General features: G+C 44.8%; 1 protein-coding gene across 17 annotated transcripts in view; it reads right to left on the bottom strand.

The window, feature by feature from the left end:
• Positions 1-21,994, bottom strand: part of kiaa1109 (KIAA1109 ortholog) — a 148,200-nt gene that overhangs the window by 76,592 nt on the left and 49,614 nt on the right. For 16 of the 17 annotated variants that reach the window (XM_030357501.1, XM_030357502.1, XM_030357500.1 and 13 more), the window contains exons 34-55: positions 21,384-21,527; positions 20,826-20,953; positions 20,463-20,665; positions 20,051-20,251; positions 19,382-19,584; positions 19,105-19,256; positions 17,294-17,444; positions 16,719-16,871; positions 16,182-16,422; positions 10,185-10,333; positions 9,068-9,296; positions 8,511-8,672; positions 8,018-8,202; positions 7,517-7,692; positions 6,828-7,407; positions 6,182-6,380; positions 5,464-5,724; positions 5,278-5,371; positions 3,037-3,087; positions 2,475-2,681; positions 2,024-2,259; positions 1,354-1,598 (exon numbers count right to left, since the gene is read on the bottom strand). In XM_030357501.1, coding sequence (XP_030213361.1) covers positions 1,354-1,598; positions 2,024-2,259; positions 2,475-2,681; positions 3,037-3,087; positions 5,278-5,371; positions 5,464-5,724; positions 6,182-6,380; positions 6,828-7,407; positions 7,517-7,692; positions 8,018-8,202; positions 8,511-8,672; positions 9,068-9,296; positions 10,185-10,333; positions 16,182-16,422; positions 16,719-16,871; positions 17,294-17,444; positions 19,105-19,256; positions 19,382-19,584; positions 20,051-20,251; positions 20,463-20,665; positions 20,826-20,953; positions 21,384-21,527 — 4,350 coding nt within the window. The remainder of the gene's footprint in view (positions 1-1,353; positions 1,599-2,023; positions 2,260-2,474; positions 2,682-3,036; positions 3,088-5,277; positions 5,372-5,463; positions 5,725-6,181; positions 6,381-6,827; positions 7,408-7,516; positions 7,693-8,017; positions 8,203-8,510; positions 8,673-9,067; positions 9,297-10,184; positions 10,334-16,181; positions 16,423-16,718; positions 16,872-17,293; positions 17,445-19,104; positions 19,257-19,381; positions 19,585-20,050; positions 20,252-20,462; positions 20,666-20,825; positions 20,954-21,383; positions 21,528-21,994) is intronic. The other variant, XM_030357506.1, reaches the window with a different exon arrangement.

The raw sequence follows: 21,994 nt of genomic DNA, 5'->3' as shown, positions 1-21,994 counted from the left end.
TACCTCGAAGCATTGCTAAAGCCACACACCCCAGCTCAATCCCTCCGCTCAACTACCTCAGCTGGACGTCTGGAACCGCCATCGCTAAGAGCTAGCAAAGGCCGTTCATCAAAGTCACAACTTTTCTCGGTTTTGGGACCTCAGTGGTGGAACGAGCTCCCTGCCGCTCTCAGGACCGCAGCGCTCACTATCTTCCGAAAAAGACTCAAGACTCACCTGTTCAGAGTCCACCTCGACTCTGCATAGCCCTTCTGGCCACCATTGTACACTGTATTGTATTGTATTACAGTACTTAACTGTGTAGCAACTGCAGTAGCTGCTATCATGGCTGTAACACAGGGAATTGATTGACCTAGCGATTGTGGTACTTGCACTTGGTTCAATGAACATTCTTTCTGTACCGACAGCGATATATTGATGCACTTCTTAAGACAAATCTACTTATTGTAAGTCGCTTTGGATAAAAGCGTCTGCTAAATGCCCTAAATGTAAATGTAAATGTAAATGTGCCTACGGGACCCGGGATGTACAAACCAGCTTTTAAAAAGCGCTTTTTCAGGGGCGGCGACACTAGGGAATAGAACATTGGCGTGAAGCCTAGTCGGCCAGTCGGCGCCGGTGTGGGCTAGTACATCCGGAATAACGGGGGCTGACTTTTTGATGTGTTTGGGCCTTAATGCTAATTATCACACTGCAAAAACTTTTCAAATGGTAAAATATCTGTAAAAATCTCAAAAAAAGAATGCTAGCTGATAACTGGAGCAAGACAACTGGTGGCAAAGCGCTGACATCCAATATGTATCCTATGTTTCACATGCCACCTCAGACTCCAGCGGCAGCTTCAACCTATGAGTGCAGCGGATCAGGACCTTAACTCACCTCAGCTGCCCCCATCAGGAACTTAACTCACCCAAGCTGCCCCCATCAGGACCTTAACTCACCCCAGCTGCCCCCTTCAGGACCCTACCTAACCTCAGCTGCCCCCTTCATGACCTTATCTCACCCCAGCTGCCCCCTTCATGACCTTAACTCACCTCAGCTGCCCCCATCGGGACCTTAACTCACCTCAGCTGCCCCCATCAGGACCTTAACTCACCTCAGCTGCCCCCATCAGGTCCTAACTCACCTCAGCTGCCCCCTTCAGGACCTTAACTCATTCCATCTGCCCCAATCAATACCTTAACTCACCCCAGCTGCCCCCATCAATACCTTAACTCACCCCAGCTGCCCCCATCAATACCTTAACTAACCCCAGCTGCCCCCATCAGGACCTTAACTCACCTCATCTGCCCCCATTAGGACCTTAACTCACCCCAGCTGCCCCCATCAGGACATGTGTTGATCTTAACTCACCTCAGCCACACAGCGAAGGTAGTTCCCCTGCAGGTAGTTGGCTTGCTTGGTAGCAAAGTCCTCGGGCGCCCAGCCCTGGTCGGTGTGGCCGTCGTGCTCCTCCATGATGTATTCTCCGGACATGGTGATAGGCGGCAGGTTGAGGCTGGCCGACGGAGGCATGGTGGACATGTCCACGGGAGACACCTTAGACTGGAAACACAGCTTGTGGTTCGGCAACTCAAAGGTGAAACTGGTCTGGGCACCTGAAAGAAGGAGAAGATAGAAGGAGATGAGGAGGGATAATGGGATGAGAGTGGCTTAACTCTAAGAGTGATCTCTTTATGCATGGCCATTACATTAGGGTGAGGCTAACTGACATTATAAGTTGAAGAAAATGACAGTACTTCAAGTTGCTGTATGTTAACATAACATACAGCAATTGAATGATGATCAACATGCATACGTGTCTCAGTCGTTTTAAGATTGGTTTCATGATTGCCTGAAGATACTTTATGCATCATAGTTCCTAGACAGGAAATGAATGTGCCAAGTACACAGACAAGTTGAATAAAAAGGGTAACTTCTAAGACAGTTGCAAAACAAATCACCCCTCGGGACTTTTAAGATTTACTCAACTATTATAGATTCAGAAAGCACGTCGTTGATGTGCATCCTCAAAGACACCCACCTGTCATGCCGTGGCTCTTCATGCGGCCCATCTTGTACTCGGCCTTCAGTGACGGCAGCAGAGCGGCGCCGATGGTGATGCCGTCCAGCATGGCGCTGAACTTCAGCACGATGGGCTTCTTCTCCAGCCCCTCGGGGAGCTGGGGGAACTCGTTGGCCTCCACGGGGGTCTGGTGCACGCTGGGCTGCTTGTCGGAGGACTGCGGCGTGGGCGTGTCCTCTCTGTGAGCGGGAGCACTGAAGAGGGGGCGACAAGAGGGGGCGACATTATGCAAACAGAACGCTTAAGATGTTGAAATTGGTTTTGCTGAAATGAACAGTGAGAATAATAAGGGGTCTTTTTTAAGATACAGGCATGTAAACCCATTCTAGTAATACCCCCAAATGCAATTATTAACCCCAAAAAAAGCATGATATGAGAAACGCCCATTATGGGCAGAAGCAGTGAGGACCTGTTGGAGGGCTGGCGGATGAGGTCAGAGATCTGCTTGGAGAGCTGGTGAGAGCTGCGGACCATCATGCTGTGGAGGGTGGCTGGGTGCTGTGGGATGTTGATCAGGATGGCCCCCACTTTGAACACGGCCGTGTTGTTGGTCTTCAGGCCCCGCTGGGCGCTGTACAGGGCCTGGGACTTGGAGATGTTGCACTTCACCACCGTCCTAGGATGGATGAAGAACAACCAGAATAAAACCTCAGGCTGATCATTTGAATTGCTTTTCAATTTCTGCAACGCTGACACAATCATAGAAGTGTGGCACACAAATGGAATTGGTGGGCACACGTGGCAACGAGATCAGACAATGAGACCACATGAAGAACACCAACACGACATCAAACAATGAGATCACATGAAGAACGCCAACACGCAGCCATCTCTGTTCTGAGGTCTAAGAGGTGGAATGGGTGATGGTGGAGTCAGAGAGTGTTCCCCCAGCGACAAACATGGAACAGACACATGAAGAATGATAAGCCATCCATGTGATCTGAAAGTCCTAGATTGCAGTAGAAACATACAGAAACTCTTGTTTGGCTGTGCTGGTGGGGGAAGTTGGAAAATCCTCCAGTCTATGCAAGTGTTCAGAAGGGAAAGAAAGGAGTTTAAAAGAAGCACAAAGAGAGAGGGAGATATTTTAATGAAATATGAGTTAACATCAACTTTTTTTTCAAACAAGTTACAGTAGCATCATACAAGTAGGCCCGCATTTGAATGCTCGGTTGAATAATAACCGAACTCATAAAATGATTTCAGTTAGGAAAGTTTCAAAAGTGATATTTATTTGCGGAGGACTGAATCTTTGATGCAAAGGTGAAAATGAGGGAAAATGTAATATCTTTGTTCTTGTTATGAACCCAACCTATTCTCAGAGACTCCATCTTGATGTTCTCTTGCACAATAAAGAGCAAGATGACTAAGCAGAGACAAGCAATGCATTTCTTCGCAATTCTACTCAAATATTGAAAAATTATGATTATTTTATTGAATGACAGTAAGTATTGATGTTTGAAACATTTTGGGCCACTATACCTGTGGATTGACACTGAAAACACACAAACCCCCAAAACACCCAACAAGCTTGCATTTACGTCTCCGAAGTATTCTGGAAGCCTTCAGTCGTGTGAACTGACTCTTTGGCTCCGCAGCATTAAGGCGTGTATGCCGTTGCAATCTCAAAGATTCTGCAGCATATGTTAATGTCTAGAAATTCATATGCATTTATCCCTATATAAACTGATTATACTGTTCCAAAGTTGATAAAAGTATGAATAAATGAATGTGTTACATGTGTCTTATAGTGGCTTTTTGCCAAGAGTAGAAGCCTCTATAGCAGGCCTATTCAACTAGCGGCCCGTGGGCCAAATGCGGCCCCTCTTACATTTTTTCTGGCCCGCAAGAGGTTGCATGCAAAAAATAAATAAAATAAAGGAGAAACATAGTTGCATGCAAATCAGGTTTCTGTGTGTAGCCGGTGATACTAGCCAGTATCAGTATCCCACAATCAGGAACTGGCATCACTTATTCTGACAATGTTTGGCTCAACCGATACGTGTGATTCTAGCTTTTCTCATATGAATGCCATCAGAACAAGGGCACGTTGGACCATGACATATGAGAAGCTGCATGAGTGTCTCAGGATGAGCCAAACTAGGCAAACAAGGCAGTGCATCTTTCTCACTGACTCACTGGCTCAAAATGTCTCATATGTACAGTAGTTCTGTTTTGTGATGATTCAAACAACATTGTTGAATTCTAAATACGTGTCCAAAATATGTGAGAACAAAATCTTTTATAATGATACGATTAAAAGTCAAGAAGGAAGGAATGCGTCTGACAAGTTTATTCCATGTAGTAGTATTATATATATTAAGTTAACACTAATTTAAGTACGATTTATTTGTAGCGATTTATTCACGTAGTTTTACTCCGTGTGGCCCATGAACCCCCAGTGGTTTTCCTTTTCGGCCCACTTGTTAAGGAGGTTGAATAGCCCTGCTCTATAGGAGCGGGGTAGACGACGCGCAATCCAAAACCAAAGTAAAGCAATCTGAGTCGAAGTTTAAACTAAAATGCTTTATTAAATAAAGCTTCAAACAAAAATGATTCACCTTGATAACTATACTTTTCAACAAACATTTGCGGTCAAAAAACTCTCGGTATCTCCCTGCTTCTGAAATGCGCGCACATCTCCACACACCGCTCGTCACCTGGTTTCCATCAGCATTCCACTGTGCGACCATCCCTTTTTGAAATCATCTGCTGGATGCCTTATTCTTTCTATGTATTTTTAATATAACGTGGTCTATAATAAGACCACGTTGGCTATGCAATCGCGAACAAATACGATACCCTGCAATAGCCGCAGCTATTCTCTCACATCACACACCATGATGAAGGAACAAATGTGTGGTAGGAACTAGGAACTAAAGTTCTCGCATACGTTTAAAAAAAGCTACTAGTTCATATGCATAGAGTTTAGCTGTTTTCAACTCTCATTTACAACTTTACAGCTTTAAAGCTATCGCTCAAGCATTTTATTGCTCCTATCGTTTTATCGCTCATGTCTAATAGAAAGTGAATGGGCGTTTATCGCTTAAAACGCTTTACAGCTTTTGGTGTGAACGCACAGTAAGGGATGTCAATGAAGAATGGGCCAGACGCATTCCCAGAAAAATCTCCCAGAACATCAAGTGGAACACCTGTGGGGAGCGTTCTTTCACAATAAGGGAGAATAAGAATCATTATTGATTTGAACTTACTGGATATCTGGAGTTATCCCTTCCAGGAGAACAATGTTGACTCCACCGATATGAGCTGAGGCGCATGTCTCGGTCATCTTCTGGTGCAGGATATCTAGTTCAAAGAGAAGAGCAGAAGCATTGACCATGGAGTCTAACGACCAGCAGAGGCTTGGCTGAGGGTGAATGAACCTTCTTCGCCAGCACCTTTCATCTTGTCCTTCAGCGTGAAGCTGCCGTGGATCTTCTTGAGCTCCGCCTCCATGGTCAGGCCGCCGATGTCGGCCTCCAGGTGCGTGCGGTTCACCATGCCGATGCCGAACACGATCAGAGTGACGTGCTGTGGCTCGGAGCTCAGCAGGCTGCGGCGCCTCCCGCCCACACCCAGCAGCTTGTTGGGCGTGGCCGACTCCTGCTGCTCGTTCTCAAAGACCACCTTGCAGAGCGGCTCGGAGGAGCGGCAGACGTCTGAGGAGAAAGAGAGAGAAGGTCACAGACGTGGTGCCTCCAGGTGAAGAATGATCTTTACTGTCAATAATAAAACAGATCCATAATCAAACACATTCAGCTAGTAAATGTTAAATAAAACACAACAGATGCATTATATCTAAAGAATAAGGGATCTCAACAGCATACTTTATTTTCCAAAAGGGCAATAGACAATGCATCATATGCGTCATAAAATGAATAAATAATGGTTGATATGTTGCCATGCATGATGCCTCATGTGACATATACATCATATGATATATTCAGCACATAACGTAACTCATTTCGATTTCAGGTGTTTCAAAGTGTCTCAACAAACATGTTTAGCAGCTTGTGTTTCCACCACTCCATTTCGGGTCCCTTTCATGTTCAAAGGTCAAACCTCTAATGTGTTGAAAGGACTCTAACATCCCGGTACTGAGCAGAGAGGGCAGACCTGCGATGCAGTTCTCCGGGGAGCTCTTCTCTAGGATGCCCGTGGGGTCTGAGATGAGCGAGTAGAAGTTGAGCAGCTTGTACATGTTCTGCCAGCACTCTGCCGAGGGCTCGCTCTGCTCCGACACCGTGATTGAGTCTGAGTCGTCCATCTGGATGGCCATGTGATCGGCCACATCCCGAGAGCCTTTCCGCGATATCTGAGGGGGACGAGACAGACAGACGCGTAGCTGAGCAGCCATGCAAACAAATACTAACTATATTTGTAGTACCAAATGTTTCAAAATGTTCTACATAATAGAACAATAAAGATTTCCAGACTATATGGTCATAAAGTTATTCAAGCAAAACATGATACAAAATGTCTGTTCAATATATAATCATTATATTAACATATATATTTATATAAGTCAATATTTTGCACTGGCATCATCATCTATACGTCCTGCCATGCAGTTTTCACACAGTGAATATATGCATGTAATATATGTGTATAATATCTACTATATTATACACATACTACTATAATCTATAATCTAACCTAATGTATATCTACGTTCCCCGGCTGGCAGTACCTTTGAGGTCCTCCACTCTGATCGCCCTATAATCTAACCTAATGTATATCTACGTTCCCTGGCTGGCAGTACCTTCGAGGTCCTCCGCTCCGATCGCCCCAGTGAGCTCCTCCCCCGGGGCTCTCTCCTTCCAAACGTGTCGGTAGCGGACGCAGGGCCATTAGGGGGCGCCCCGCCGGCCGTCCCCACACCGCCCCCGCCCCCCACTCCTCTCTTGCTCTTCAGGGTCTGGTTGCCGCTGCGGGCCGCCCCGTTGAGACTCCCCCTGGAGCTGCGGCTGAAGTCAGACGATCGGAAGTGTCGGTACGGCCGGGCCTTGAAGGTTGGTGTGGGCGAGGTGGAGCCGGCGGTGTAGCGGCTCAGCTTGATGTCCGTCTGCGTGGCCTTGATGTCGTCGATCATGGTGCTGAACTGGTGGATGAGCCGCACCAGGGCCATGTCCACGCGCTGGCTGATGGATTGGCACGCCGCCGTGAAGTCGCAGTGGAAGGTGTTGTAGTGGCGCCGGTTGAGGTCGTGGAAGGAGAGCGGCGCGGCCGTAGGGCACTGCGGGGAGCTGGACGACTTCTCCATCACCACCGCGTTCAGGCTGAAGGTCTCGATCAGCAGCGCTGGCTTGAACTCCAGGGGAGGGAGGTTCACTCTGCCCTGTCTGCGGCAGGAGGTGGCGCCCGAACACAAAAAGGGTCTTAGTGTCTGTGGGTACCAGAACATACAAGAACGGTTTGAGCTGATTTATGATGGCCGTTGTTCGGTGTTACCGTCTGGATCTTTTATTCTTGCGCTCTTTGGAGGTGTCTGAGTCCACGATGTCTGCCCGGAGACACTCCAGGGTACCGGAGAAGGAGAGGTGTTCTCCAAAGTACATCTTGTAGCTGAGAGGGGTGGCGTCCTGCGCCTGGATCCCGGTGTGGCTCAACAGAGGCTTGAAGACCACCTGTTGTGAAATATTTCAGACAAGAGCAAAGACCTCTAAAAAGAGCTATAGAGAAGGTTACAAATGACATTTCAATAAGTCATTCACTCATCCCAACAGCTACTTCAGTTTTCTCCAGTACTCCATTTTGCAAAATGCATGTGGAAAAAAATGTCTTCTTCATTATGTCCCATTCAAATAAAAAAGAAGAGCAAGAACAAGCTCACATCCAACCATGGACCTGAGTACCTGATTAGCCGTCACCAGTCGGTGCCGCAAAGACACCGGAGGGGACAAGAAGAAGGGAGGCACATCAGAAGGCAAGAGATAAGGTAACGATACAAACCTGGGCGTCGGCGAGCTGCACGGCGGCCGGGCACTGGGTGCCCTCCTCGATGTCAGCAATGTCGTCCTGACTGGTGCTGTGCTGGGAGTGCTGGGACTGGGTGCCGTCCAGCGTGTTCTGGTCACTGGAGAGCACCGTGTTAAAGTCTGATGCTGAGGCGATGGTCGGCAGGTTGCATGTGCCACCTGAGGCGTCGGAGATAATCTTCTGTTTGAATGTCGTTTCATTTTCAGGGAAAAGGTGACTGGATCGGATCACTACATGGTTTTATATTTTACAATCAGTGAACCAAATGTTATACTTTACTTCACAAGCTATCCATCAGCAGGCATGCTGTGTAATCAAAAATTATATTATCTAGACACATGCTGATAACTAGTAGATAATAAACAATAGAAGTAGATCTGAAATAAATCGAAATAGATCACACCCGTCGTGATTTGCTGACCATCACACACAAAGTTGCATCGGCGTTTCGACGGCACAACCTGACCTGTCTGCAGGACGTTGTGATTGGAGCGGGCCACTGGGGACTCCTGGCACCCCGCCCCGGTCCTGTTCCCCACGGCATTGGACATCCAGTTGTAGAAGCTGACCGAAGAGGGCTCGGAAAGCAGCGGGTGTTCCGTCAGCACGTCCGTCCCCAGACTGTTTCCTGCAGTACAGAGATGACGTTGAACAAAGGCCGGGGGGTTTGAGTACGCTCTGGGCTTTCCGCCTAACCATCTGGGAGTACTGGCAAATCACGGCTTGCAGCTCAGTCGTGGTTAATGCGCTGTGCTGTACTCCCCCCTCCAAAGGCTGTTCGACGTGCAGTTTTAAGACTTTTACAACATGTCCTTCCTCGATCTGAATGTCCATTCAGATGTGTCTCTCCTGTACGTGTGAGGGAGGAACTATGTCAACTGTGCGTGTGAGGGAGGAGCCATGTCAACTGTGTGTGTGAGGGAGGAGCCATGTCAACTGTGCGTGTGAGGGAGGAGCCATGTCAACTGTGTGTGTGAGGGAGGAGCTATGTCAACTGTGTGTGTGAGGGAGGTGCTGTCAAACCTGTGCGTGTGAGGGAGGTGCTTTTGGCCACCGTGGCGGGTGGTTCGTTCCTCTGGGGTGTGCCTTCCAGCAGGTTGTGCAGGCTCCTGAAGCTGCCCGTCAGGTTGCTCAGAAGGCTCTCTTTTCGAGGGCTGTCCTTGTTGGCCATCCCTACCCGGCTGATGTGGGCCGGGGAGTCGGCGGCCGTGTCGCCGCTGGTGTAGCTCAGCGACTGGTAGGGGTGAGAGCCCTGGAAACAGAATGGTTTAAGTTAGAACATATTTGGATCATTAGAAAAAGTCTACTGTTGATCAGATTTGGTTTAATGCCTTTCAATTGTCAGAATGAATGAGTATGCCGATGGTCTACATCTATGATATAAAGATGATATATATTCACACTTTGTTACTCAAGCGCGCACTATCAACTGTCAGTTAGAAATAAACATCTCACAATGTAATGTCATTCTTCTGTATTTACACTCCCATTCATGTGTGTCCAGCCGGCCACGTAAGACAAGAGATTGACCAGTCGAATGTCATTATTAAACCAAACATACTGTACATTTTTTATTATCAACCAAATAGAACCCAATATTATTTTCCCATTTTAGGATATGTCTATGGTCACTTGTAGATATGGGTGGATTTTCCCTTAATCATTTGATGAACAGGATTTCTCAAAGACGGGGGTCATGTCAGTCCCGTCCCTCGTAGGTCCAATGCCCTGTTTGACTAACATACATTTTTCAACAAAGAAATGTCATCTTTTGAAAATAGATGAAAAGACCAACAAATGAAGCCTAAACCAATCCGATGGTGCCTGTAGTCAATGCCTAGTTTGCACATTTTGAATTATTGTTTTGCATTATATATAGTTATTATTAAGATTGCATATTAGCATGGTAAAGCTTCCGTAGAGTCATGACATCAAAAGTAGTGACATCATGTGCGGGAAAACAGAGCTAGAAGCCTACGTAGCAACAGGGTTTTGACCTTTATTTCAGATATCATGCCTTTGTTTGTAATGTTGCCTTTTTAAAAGTGAAAGATCAAACAGACAAGTCATTTATGGAGTCAAGCTCATTGCTTCTTTAGGATTATCGAGTATAGAAAATAGTTAAGACAACGCTAAGTACCTTTATCTTGAGGACAGACTCGCTGTGGGCGTGAGACTTGGAAAGTTTCCTCATGATCTCCACTCCACTCACGGGCCCCGAGTTGCTCTCTTTGGGCGGGGGGCGGCTGCAGGCTCCCTCCAGCAGCATGGTGTGTTCACTCACTGTGGCTAGAGGACACACAACACGTTAACACACTGAACACCACGCTCCCTCCAGCAGCATGGTGTGTTCACTAACTGTTCAGGACAGAGGACACATTAACATCTTAAACCCTAGCAAGTAGGCTCAATGCCAAGTAAGGCATTCATAGGCAAGGCAAGGCAAGGCAACTTTATTTATATAGCACTTTTCATACACAAGGCAGACTCAAAGTGCTTCACATATAAACATTGTCATACAATAAAATAAAATAATACATAAGTAAAAGAAAAACATATGCAAAGAAATGGGTAAAATAGAAAAAGGCATTTTAGTATTAAAATAGAAAATAAAGGCAAAGTTAAAAAAGCTTTTTAGAAAGTGCAATGTATTTACGATTTTAGCAGAAAGCTATAGCAAACATAAAAGTCTTCAGTCTTGTTTTAAAGGTGCTCAGAGTTGGGGCAAGTCTTAAATCCTCTGGGAGTTTATTCCAGCTATTTGTTGCATAGTAACTAAATCCTGCTTTCCCATGTTTTGTGTTTACTCTGGGGATAATTAACAGATTGGTCTCAGAGGATCTTAGTGGTCTAGAAGGCTGATGTAGTGGAAGCATATCAGTTAAATATTTTGGGCCTAAACCATGTAGGGATTTATAGGTTAGCAACATGATTTTAAAATCAATTCTCTGACCTACAGGAAGCCAATGTAACGATTTCAGAATTGGTGTAATATGATCAAATTTTTTGGTCTTTGTTAGAACTCTAGCAGCAGCATTCTGAACAAGCTGAAGCTTCCTCAGAGTTTGTTTTGGGAGACCTGTGAGGAGACCATTGCAGTAATCAAGCTTACTAGTGATAAAGGCATGTACAAGTTTTTGTAAGTCTTCGGTGGACATGAGCCCTCTAAGTCTTGCTACATTTTTAAGGTGATAATATGCCGATTTTGTAACTGATTTGATGTGACTGTCAAAATGTAAATCTGAATCCATGATAACCCCTAGATTTCTGGCTTTGATTGAGGTTTTCATGGACAGAGAGTGAAGGTGTTGGGTTACTTTAAGCCTTTCCGTTTTAGAACCAAATACAATTATCTCTTTTTGTCCTCATTTAGTTGAAGGAAATTTCGGCACATCCATTCCTTCACTTGCTCAATGCACTGGCACAGCAGATCTATGGGCCGATAGTCATTTGGTGATAGCGATACATAGATTTGCGTGTCATCAGCATAGCAATGATGGTCAATATTGTTATTTTGCATGATTTGCCCTAGTGGGAGCATGTAGATGTTGAATAAAGAGGGTCCTAAGATCGAACCTTGTGGGACTCCACATGTCACGTTGGTTGATTCTGATACAAAGTCGCCAATGGAAACAAAGTAGTTCCTATTTTGTAGGTAGGACCTGAACCAATTTAAGACAGTGCCTGAAAGCCCCACCCAGTTTTCTAACCTTTCCAGAAGTAATGTATGGTCTACAGTGTCGAATGCAGCACTGAGGTCAAGTAGCATTAGTATTGAGGTTTTGCCAGAGTCTGTGTTAAGACGGATGTCGTTTACAACTTTAATAAGGGCGGTCTCAGTGCTGTGCAGGTGTCGAAATCCTGATTGGAAGGTGTCATAGCAACCAGTTGATGCCAGGAAGTGATTTAGTTGCTGGAGGACAACTTTCTCAATGATTTTACTTATGAAGGGTAGATTTGATATTGGTCTGTAGTTGTTAATAATAGAGGCATCTAGGCTCCGCTTTTTTAAAAGGGGTTTAATAACTGCAGTTTTCAAAGCTTTTGGGAACTTGCCTGACTGGAGAGAGTTGTTAACTATCTGCAATAGGTCTACTGCTAGGCAGTCGAAAACATTCTTAAAGAGGTTGGTAGGTATAGTATCAAGGCAACAGGTGGATGGCTTTAGTTGTGTCACAGTTTCCACAAGATTTTGAGAGTCTATAACATCAAAGCATGCCATCCTTGCCACGTAATTTTTGCTTGAACAGGGTGGTAGTCCAACATTTTTGTTTGACGTGGAGATATTGATGGCGCGTCTGATACCTTCAATTTTATCAATATAAAAAGCTGCAAACTCATTGCATTTCTGCGTGGAATGGAGATCAGGTGGAATTTCTGTTGGGGGGTTGGTCAGTCTGTCAACAGTTGCAAATAGGGTTTTTGCATTATTAGTGTTGGTTTTAATGATATTGGAGAAAAATGTTTCTCTAGCATTTTTTAAGTCTAAATTGTAGGCACGGAGGCTCTCTTTATAGATATCATGGTGAATATGAAGTTTTGTTTTACGCCAGATGCGTTCAACCTTCCTGCATTCTTTTTTCTGTGCTGTTACAGAAGCAGCTTTTCTCCAGGGTGCCTTTTGCTTTCCAGAAATCGTTTTAACCTTATAAGGTGCAATGACATCTATGACTTTCAAAATTTTCAAATTAAAGTTTTCTACACGATCATCAGCAGAACATGGGTTTAGAGGTGGTAGCAAGGAGATGGCCTTTTTAAAAAGTACATTAGAATCTTCATTGATATACCATTTTTTGACAGTGTTTGATTTTGTCTGTATGTCGGGAATAAAAGATATGTTAAAGAAAACACAAGTGGTCAGACAAGGAAGGATCAGTCACAGAGAGATCAGAAACATTGAGGCCCTTTGTGATAACCAGGTCTAGAGTGTGCCCCTTATGCCGCTTTTCCACCGCACATGTAGCTCGACTCGACACGACACGACTCGACACGACTCGACACGGTAGCAGCGCGGGTCCTTTTCCACCGCAAATAGTACCTCCGGGACGTGGGCGGGGTCGGCTGCGCGAAAGGGCCGTGACGTATTTTTGTACGCGATGCAAACAACACCTACGTAACCCACACATGGACAGAACCCACATAACAACAACGGAGAACATCGATGCGATGGTATTCGTGTTCGTGTTATTAGCTGGCATGTTGAAGAAGTGGAATATGTTGGCTGCGGCGCTGCTATGGCTGTTACCAGCATGGTGGCCATGTCGCTCTCGTGACTTCGTCACACTCTCTGGCCAATCAGTGGCCGGCCGTCTGCCGACGTCACCTTTTAGCATCGGCTCAGCCGCTTGGAACCTAGAGCGAGGCGGTACTAGAAAAAGCAGCCACTTCAGGTACCAGATACCATGTTTTCGCGGTGGAAACGCAAAAAAGGCGAGCTGAGTCGAGTCGTGTCGAGCTGGTACCATGCAGTGGAAAAGCGGCATTACAATGAGTAGCCTCTTTCACATGTTGACAGTTCAAATGTGTCCAAAATGGTAAAAAGTTTTTTTGCACACTTGTCATTCAAATCATCAGTATGAAAATTGAAGTCACCAGTTATAACTAGACAGTCAAATTCTGTGGAGATGCTAGACAATAATTCTGTGAAGTCATCGAAAAAATTTGCAGAATATGTGGGTGGCCTGTAAATAATTAATAGGAGAACTTTGGGGGAGCATTTCAATACAGCACTAAGGTATTCGAACGATGGAAAATCACCAATAACATCTGTTTCCCCTGAAATACATTTTTAAATATAGCAGCAACCCCTCCACCTCTTTTTCCAGATCTACATGCATCAAAAAAGTTATAGTCGGGAGGAGCTGTCTCTATCAGAACGGTTGCACTGTTTTTTGTTCCAGCCATGTTTCAGTTAAAAACATAAAATCCAGTTTAGAAGTGTTAATAAAATCATTAACTAAAAATGATTTGTTATCAAGAGACCTCACATTAAGTAGAGCCATCCTGATGGTGCTGTTGATAGGCTTTAAGGTTGTTTTTGGTTTGGAGATTATAGATATGAGATTTGTGAGGTTAGCAGTGTGTCTAAGTTTCCCTTTGTTTACTCTCTTAGTGGTTACAGCATGAATGCGAAAGTTGCCCTGCTTTGATGTAGGCAACCTTGGGTTCAGCAGATTATGAGAAACTTCCTTTATACTGTGTCTACGGCTGAACCCTTTTTTGTCTCAGTAATACTCAGGACTACTATCAGTACGGCGGTGGGGGTGGGGCGCCATCCTCCTGGGTGTTAGCAGCCTGCGGCCATGACGTGGCGATGATATCATTGACACAGATGCAAGTTTGATGCCAACATATTCCAGTTTCTTAAATTCGGCTGGAAAATCGCAAAGGAAGTCATTGGAGCTGGAGTTGTTGTTGTGGCTATGGGAGAGATGAGGCTGGAGGTCATCGTCGATGGGGGAATGCAGAGGAGGGGGGCGGCCGTTCCTCGCCAAGCCAGCATCAGCGATGGGGGAGGGCACAGTGTTGATGGCGTCGGGCGGGCTGTTGTCTCTCTTCAAGGTCTGTGGGCTGTCTGCTATCTGTGTGTCAGATAGTGGCAGAGTAGTTGTGTGGGGGAGGCTGTAGTCTCGCTTCTTCTCAACCTGTGCTCTGATTGTGGCCTGTGTGTCAGACCTTGGCAAGATTGTGGCCTGTGCGTAAAGCGAGAAGAGAAGATTGTCCCTCAACAGTTTTGAGCCTAACCTGTTTGGGTGTAGGCCATCTGCTCTGAAAAGATATTTGCGCCCCCAGAATAAGTTGAAATTGTCAATAAAGTCCCTTCCTCTTTCATTGCAGACTCTGGAAAGCCATGTATTCAGTGCAAGTAGATGACTGAATCTGTTTATTCCCCTGTCAACTGTTGGTATGGGTCCACTGATGGAAGACTTGATGTGTATTTTGTCCAGTGTATCCAATAGATCAGTGTAATCCCTCTTCAGAAGTTCTGACTGTTCTCTTTGAATATCATTAAATCCTGCATGCACAATAATCTGTGAGATTTTGGGGTTTTCCAATATGATTTTGTCTAGTTTATGGTTGATATCACTAACCATTCCATATGGGAAGATGCATGTTTTGATCTTCTTACCGGTTATATCCTTGATAGTTGAGTCTCCTATAATCAGAGTGTCTGGTTCATCTGCTTTCTCTGATATGGGCCCTTGTTGGACTGTGGCAGACACATGCGCAGCCCGCCTCCGTGGCGACTGGTTGTTCCGTCTCTGTCCGCACTGTCCGTCCGGACGCATCTCGGGGCTCAGGGGTGCATCGGTGGCAGGCGCGTTCGTGGACTCTTGAAGTGGCAGGAACCGGTTCTTCAGTGGCAGGGTTGATTTGAGTGACGGGCTAATCCGGCTGATACATGTAACTTTAGCTTTGGGTAGCTTAGCATTTGGTGTTGAGTGAACTTGTTGATTCACTTTGGTATGTTGCTTTGGCTTAGCGCCGACTCTGAGCCAGTGAGACACAGCTGGAACTGTCTCTCTCTTGTCCAGCTTCGGGAAGGATACAGTGTAGCTTTGATCATCTTGCTGTATCTGAGTGAGCTCAGCAAACTCACCCATCGGCACTGTATCCTGTGATAGTCCTTTGCATTTTTCTACTGCTGCTAGTCTCGTTTCAATTAAAGCCAATGTCTGTTTCAGTTTGGCGCAGTCTGTGCATTTCCCAGTCTCCGTGCCTGAGATATCCGAATACAGAGGCATGTTGGCGATAGGATAGTCCAAGGCTTTTTCTGCGGTCTGATCCGGGAGTAAAAAGTGCCAAAATGTATTGTTGAATCGAGCGATTGAGGACGACGGAAACAAACTATATACTGTTAGGTAAATAAAATAAGATAAAACGATGAATTAAGTAGTTTTTTCCAATGCCTAGCGGAGCTTCGGGAAACATGACCTCTCTCTCTGCTCTCTGCTCTGCCAACATCATAACATAATGAGGGTATAGGTAGTTATAACACCATTTAGGAAATTGTAATAATAGAAAACCTCTCCAATTTCCATACTTAATTGTATATTGATTGATGATTCTGGTGATAACAAATTCTACCAATACAATGTATTCTAATTTAGTTGCGGTGCTTATTTCATTGCATCACCTGCATCAAACTCAAACTCGGCTCCGTCCGCGCTGGTGTCGCTCTGCAGAGCCACCCCGTTGTCCAGGCCCTGGAGGCCGTCTGGAAGGTCCTGCTGGGGCTCCTTGGGCTTGGGCAGCGGGTTTGGCCTCAGCAGGCCTATGGCCTTGAAACCCTGGGTCACCACGATGAACTTCATCCACTGTCTGGCCAGGGCCACCAGACCTTTCTTCAGGGTCACCAGGGCCGGCAGTCCATCGTTCTGCATAGGAGAACATAAGGGATGGGTAGAGTCTCACTTGTTAAAATTTCACCTAGACTCTGCATAGCCACCTCCAACCCCTCCTACAACAATAATATGATTAAAGGATGTCGCAAACTCCTTTTGTAATGCCCAAAAAAGGGAAGCAAATTATTATTATTTTTACATGACATTTTTGTTTACTCTGACATAATAGAAAAAGCAAAGCAGTACACCAAATGAACCACTGAAATCATTGACATGATAGAGAAATACTTTTGAAAGAAGACCAAGCTGAATGTGGCCGTTCCACTGACCATGGTGGCCTCCTCTATCACAGAGTAGTCCGTCTGCTGCAGGTAGCGGTGCAGGATGTTGCACAGCATGGAGGACGGGTTCTCGTGGAGGTAGCGGGCGCGTTTAGTCACACGGTTGTACTTGCTCCGAATCGGGATGTGAATGCTTTTTTTCTGTTCAGGAATTTGAAAAAGTTCTGTATTTTAACGACAGCAATCTTAAATGTTGCTGCAACGATGCGTCATATATTCCATTGCATCCACAATGCAGTGAGCAGTGAGCAATGAATCAAATGTGCACTCATGGCTTGGAAGTGAACTGAAGAGATCTTGAAACGTTTCGGTTGCATAAACAAAGGGTCAGTGATGTATTTCCTCCATTAGCCTTTGAAGGCTCAAAAATGGGAACTGCAACCAAATGGAATTAATTAAAGTGTAAATAGAATTAATAACACACAAAAGTTATAAAAAGCCTAATTCAATTTCACAGGTCTAAAATCAAGATGGGATGAGTGGGATTAAAAAGATTCAAACTTGACTACGGTTAGGAATTATTTTGGACATTTTAGGTGATAGCGTATGAATGTAGCACTGACCTCGAGCGCTTCGGTCATGATGCACCCCATGACAGCACACACGCGGAGGGTGCCTTCCATGTCCCATTTACGAATGGAGGATTTCAGCTGGTCGATGGGAACCAACCAGGCTCCGATGGCAGGGGTGGCAGTGCTCAGCAGATTGAGTTGCCTGTTAATAGGTAGAATAACAAGCAAAAAGTTATACAAACCGGTAGGTCAGTTTGAAGACCAATCGCTGATGTAGGTTTTAATTTTTGACCACAGAAAATTGTATATAATCTTTATTTGTGTCGCCAGCACAGAAAATACAGATTGATTAATATTTCCAGAAAAAAGATGAGATTCTCTAAGATTAAAGAAGAAAATTCATGAGAACAAAATAATGAAATAATTAAGGCTGATTGTACCAATGGCCGTTTCAACACGTCCTCTGCCTTTTTGCCGAATGTGTATATCAGGACATCCAACCCTGAGGGTGATTCACACTTGATGCTTTATATGCGGGCATCAATGTCGTTCTGACATCATTAGAATCAAATGGGAGGTTTAGGGGGTTGGGCCTGCAAGGGGTGGGATATGACGTAGGGTCTAAGTTCACAGGAGGCTTGATAAGTGCTGCCGCCTTCACTCTAGTTTGTTTTGGTTAGTCTGCAGATAGCGCAGAGGCAGAACGGGCAGAACTCATCGCGATCATCTTAAATGTTTCTACAATTTGATTCTACAATTTCAAACGTTGCATCCACAACATCCGAAGAATAAATCGAGGAAAGATTGGAGCATGAGTTAGAGACAAATAGAAGAAACTATGAAGAAGAAAGGCGTTGCGAACAACTTTGTTACCGGAGATAGATATTTTTTTTGCCTAATTTCTTATTTAACAAACACTGGGAAATGTAGTTGATTTATGTGTTAAACTGAGAAAACAGGGAGTGGAAGGCCGGGACCCTATAATGTTGAGTTAACTGTTGTAAATAATAATAATAAAAAAAACTTTTTCTATATACGTGTGCAGCTGTGAACTCATATAATCTAATTTATTGTATGATGTGTACTTTTAGGGTTATGATAAGACATATGATTTAGCATTCACCACCAATGACTCGGAAAAGCAGTGCTGCCAACATTTAAATATTTTTGAACCATTCAGCAAACAAAAGGCCACAGGCAGATTATCATTTAGGGTGCTACTCAAGACCATGCAAATGCAGACCAAAGAGTCATCAAAACGCCTACTCGAACGGTGGGAAATACCTATCTTCTACTCCTCATTCACATATAAGGCAATTAACATTTCCGGCGATTTAGCCTGATTTAAAAATGGGTGTGGCTGTTTGGCTCTAGGTTGTTGTATGACTTATGTTGGACACTCTCTAGGATCTAGAGCCACTGTCAGAGGGGAGTATTTGAGGAAATTTTAAAGCATGCACTACATTGTTTTTAACGCTCATTGTATGTAGAAATATATTCCACTCTACGTTTCGTTTTTTTAACGAAAAAAAATATTAGTAACTACGTCTGTCCTGTACTATTGTTGTGACACCCACATGGGCATGAAGAAACACAGAACATCCTATTTTAGAATCCTATAGAAGAGAAATTTGAAATCATTTAGAATATTCTTTTCACTCTGAATATCTCCAAACTCTTTCAGCACAGACATGAATGTCTATTATTTTATTGCTTGAAAAGTATCAGAGAGCTATTCAGGAGAATATCTTCACTCTAGATCCTCAGCTTGTTCAACAACATCGCTATAACGTGTTGCTATTGCTCCAGCCTAGCTGACTTAAGAGGGCTTTGTTTAGGACGTTTAGGCAGAGGACTCGTACCTAGAGATGGCCTGTGAGGGAGAGCGCACGTTGGTGGGAGCGGAGAAGCTGAACCAGATCTCTCGAATGGTCAGCTTCATGCTGCTGGAGTCAGGTGGGGGGGGCATGAGGGGGAGGTCCTTCTTCAGATCATCTGACTCCACCCCTTCATCCTGAACGTTAACAAAAAACAAATAAACCTGCAGTTACTGTCCATCCCAACATACCCAAATAAAGCTCAAAATTGCGCGAATGACATGGTATATTCTTTGCTTTCACTGAATTGTCAGTAGTTTACTTGGTCCGAGTCGGAGTGCTCATCAGAGACGGGTCCCTGGGTGTCGGGGGGGAGGTTGTTGTCAGAGACGTCCGTGCTGTAGCCGCTGCCCGTCTGGGAGCCCATGGAGCCGTTCGATTTGGACATACCCATCTTGCCTGTAGCGTCAGTGTGACCCATGGCACCGAACGCACTGTACAGGATAGCGCCCGACTGTCGGCCCCCTGGACGTATACACAACAGAATGAGTACACATAGCACTCATCATTGGTTATCTGATAAGAACAAGCAATTAAATAACCTCAGCGGGCAAAATACCCCATTCATCATTCTTAAGCGGTCACACAACTATCTGACCTCCGCAATGCATTGCTGGCCGATCAGGGTCAACCCATCACAACCCTGGACATTACATAAAACCTCCTGCCATGCGTAACAAATGGGTTGTAAGAGTTGTTTTGTGTTTGTTTTTTTTCGGTTTTGCCAACCTTGTGCATCTGCACCACAAATCCCCCATTGCGGCATATAGTTCCATTTTATTATACAGTACAAGTATGCTCAGTTCAATTGAGTTCCCTATATGATTGGATTAAAATGCATTGTGGATGCCTTTTTAAGCTGTCTGTTTCTAATCAGCATGAAATACATTTAAAGTCACAAAAATGAATAGAAAGAAACAATGAGTCTTACCTTTGACTGTGAGGTTCTCAATGCCACACTCAAACATTATCCAACCCCACTTCTCCAGGGAGGCGGTGGAGGGGGCGAGGTCCGTCGCCATGGCAGCGGCATCAGTCTCATCAACCAGTGAGAACTCCTCCATCTCCTCAAGACTGAAAAGCACCTTAGACTTCTCAAAGGGAATGGCTGTGATGGCACAGGTTCCGATGTCTGTAAATACCAGCGAACCGCATGAGAGAAGGTGCAGAAAATAGAGGGTCAGAGAATTTTTACTTGAAAAATGCATGTATTCAAAAACAGCACTGATCTGATTTCAAGTTTTATTTTTGGGTATAAAAAAAAAGGGGTCTCCCCATTCAGGAAGGGCATTCCCAGCACCGGGAAAAAATAATTCCTAAAGAAAAAGTAGATTGACACACACCTGTTGAGTCCAGCCCTCTGAGCTGGCTGTGAATGCGGTGAATGTTGAGCCTTGCAGCGATCTCCTTCCCTTTCTCAATCCCAGCATTGGAGCGAAGGGAGCCAGACGACTGAGGCTGCATTTTGGTGGCAGAGGCATATTTCTCCAACATCACAGAAGGGCGCCCGTGTTCTGCAGTGCTGGGCGTTTCCTCTACAATACCCCTGGTTTTAGAGAAAAGGCAGGCTTGTATGACAAATCAAAAACATGACCAGACGAAAAAGGAAGAAAATATAACCATAAAATGTGATGAATGAAGAACAGACCTACACCTTCCCTTCCCATTGCTTAAGGTAAATTAAATACAAATGGAACAGGCAGTACCTGTTCATTCGGAACTGCGTAGCGATCCTATCGAAGCATAATGCCACGAGGGACACGTGTGTGACGCACTTCACCGAGCCCAGGGCCAGCCCCTCTTCCACCGAGGCCTGCAGCAGGCACAGGTTCACCTAGTGGACAGGACACAGGAATGAACAACAGCAGACTGCCTCCAAACCCGGCTCTGCTCAGTCCAAGAGACAGAACAAAGAATAGTTCTTACCGCAAAATGAACCATGACAAACAATGTCAGCTTTATATGTTACGGTAACTTAAAGTTAACTCGCAACGTGTAACATTTCAACTAGCTCACAGCTTAAAACACCTGGACAGCATGGAGTGTTTTTTTTTTGTACACATTGGCCCCCACGTTCACAACTGTTATTCATTGGAAGTGGAATCACAATCATCCAGAATTTGTAGAACCAAACCGAGTAATGGCACAAGGGACCAAGACAGTGGCATAAAATGTAAGACTTAAACAGTATGAAACATGCAATTAATTCATAGGAACATGATTCATGTAAAAGAGATCCAGAGTCTGACACGCTACCGTCTCACCTTTGGAATAGAGACGTTGGCCTGCAGCCCCTTAATCTTCACATTGTCTGGTTTGACAGACAGGTCTGTCTGGCCGTGGGAGATGGAGCCGGGGGTGGTGCCTTCAGTCTTGGACAGCTTGTGCTCCTGCTTGGCGGTCTGGCTCTGTGAAGGTTGGGAAAAAGGATTCATTGATTTACCATATACAATCTATTATTTAGAGCATTATCACTTAGGGCAGAGCAACGACGAGCTTGAGTCAGGTGATTGATTTTGAGTATTCAGGATATAAAATGCAAATGATTCAAAGGTAACCATGGATTTTTATCAACAAATGTGTTATTAAAGATACAGCAGTTCATTTGTGGAAATGAATGATTTCAGTTATTCATCGTTAACAATGTGTGCACAGTCACATTGCTCTCTCAAAATAACCAAGCCTTAAGACTTCCACCTGACTGAAGATAGGGAAAAGATGTTCACCAAACAGCTCACCAATGGTCTGGTCATCAGTTACTAACGGTTTTCATGTTTACTAATGTCGTTCATTTATAGATTATTTAATAGTGTTAGGGGGAGGGTGACCCTTACTCACTAACCCAAACACTAATGCTATGTTACAATTCTTATAA

This window comes from Gadus morhua, chromosome 5 (assembly GCF_902167405.1).
Source record: "Gadus morhua chromosome 5, gadMor3.0, whole genome shotgun sequence".
NCBI lineage: Eukaryota > Metazoa > Chordata > Actinopteri > Gadiformes > Gadidae > Gadus > Gadus morhua.
The sequence above is the reverse complement of the archived record's forward strand: the minus strand, read 5'-3'. Positions and strand labels throughout refer to the sequence as shown.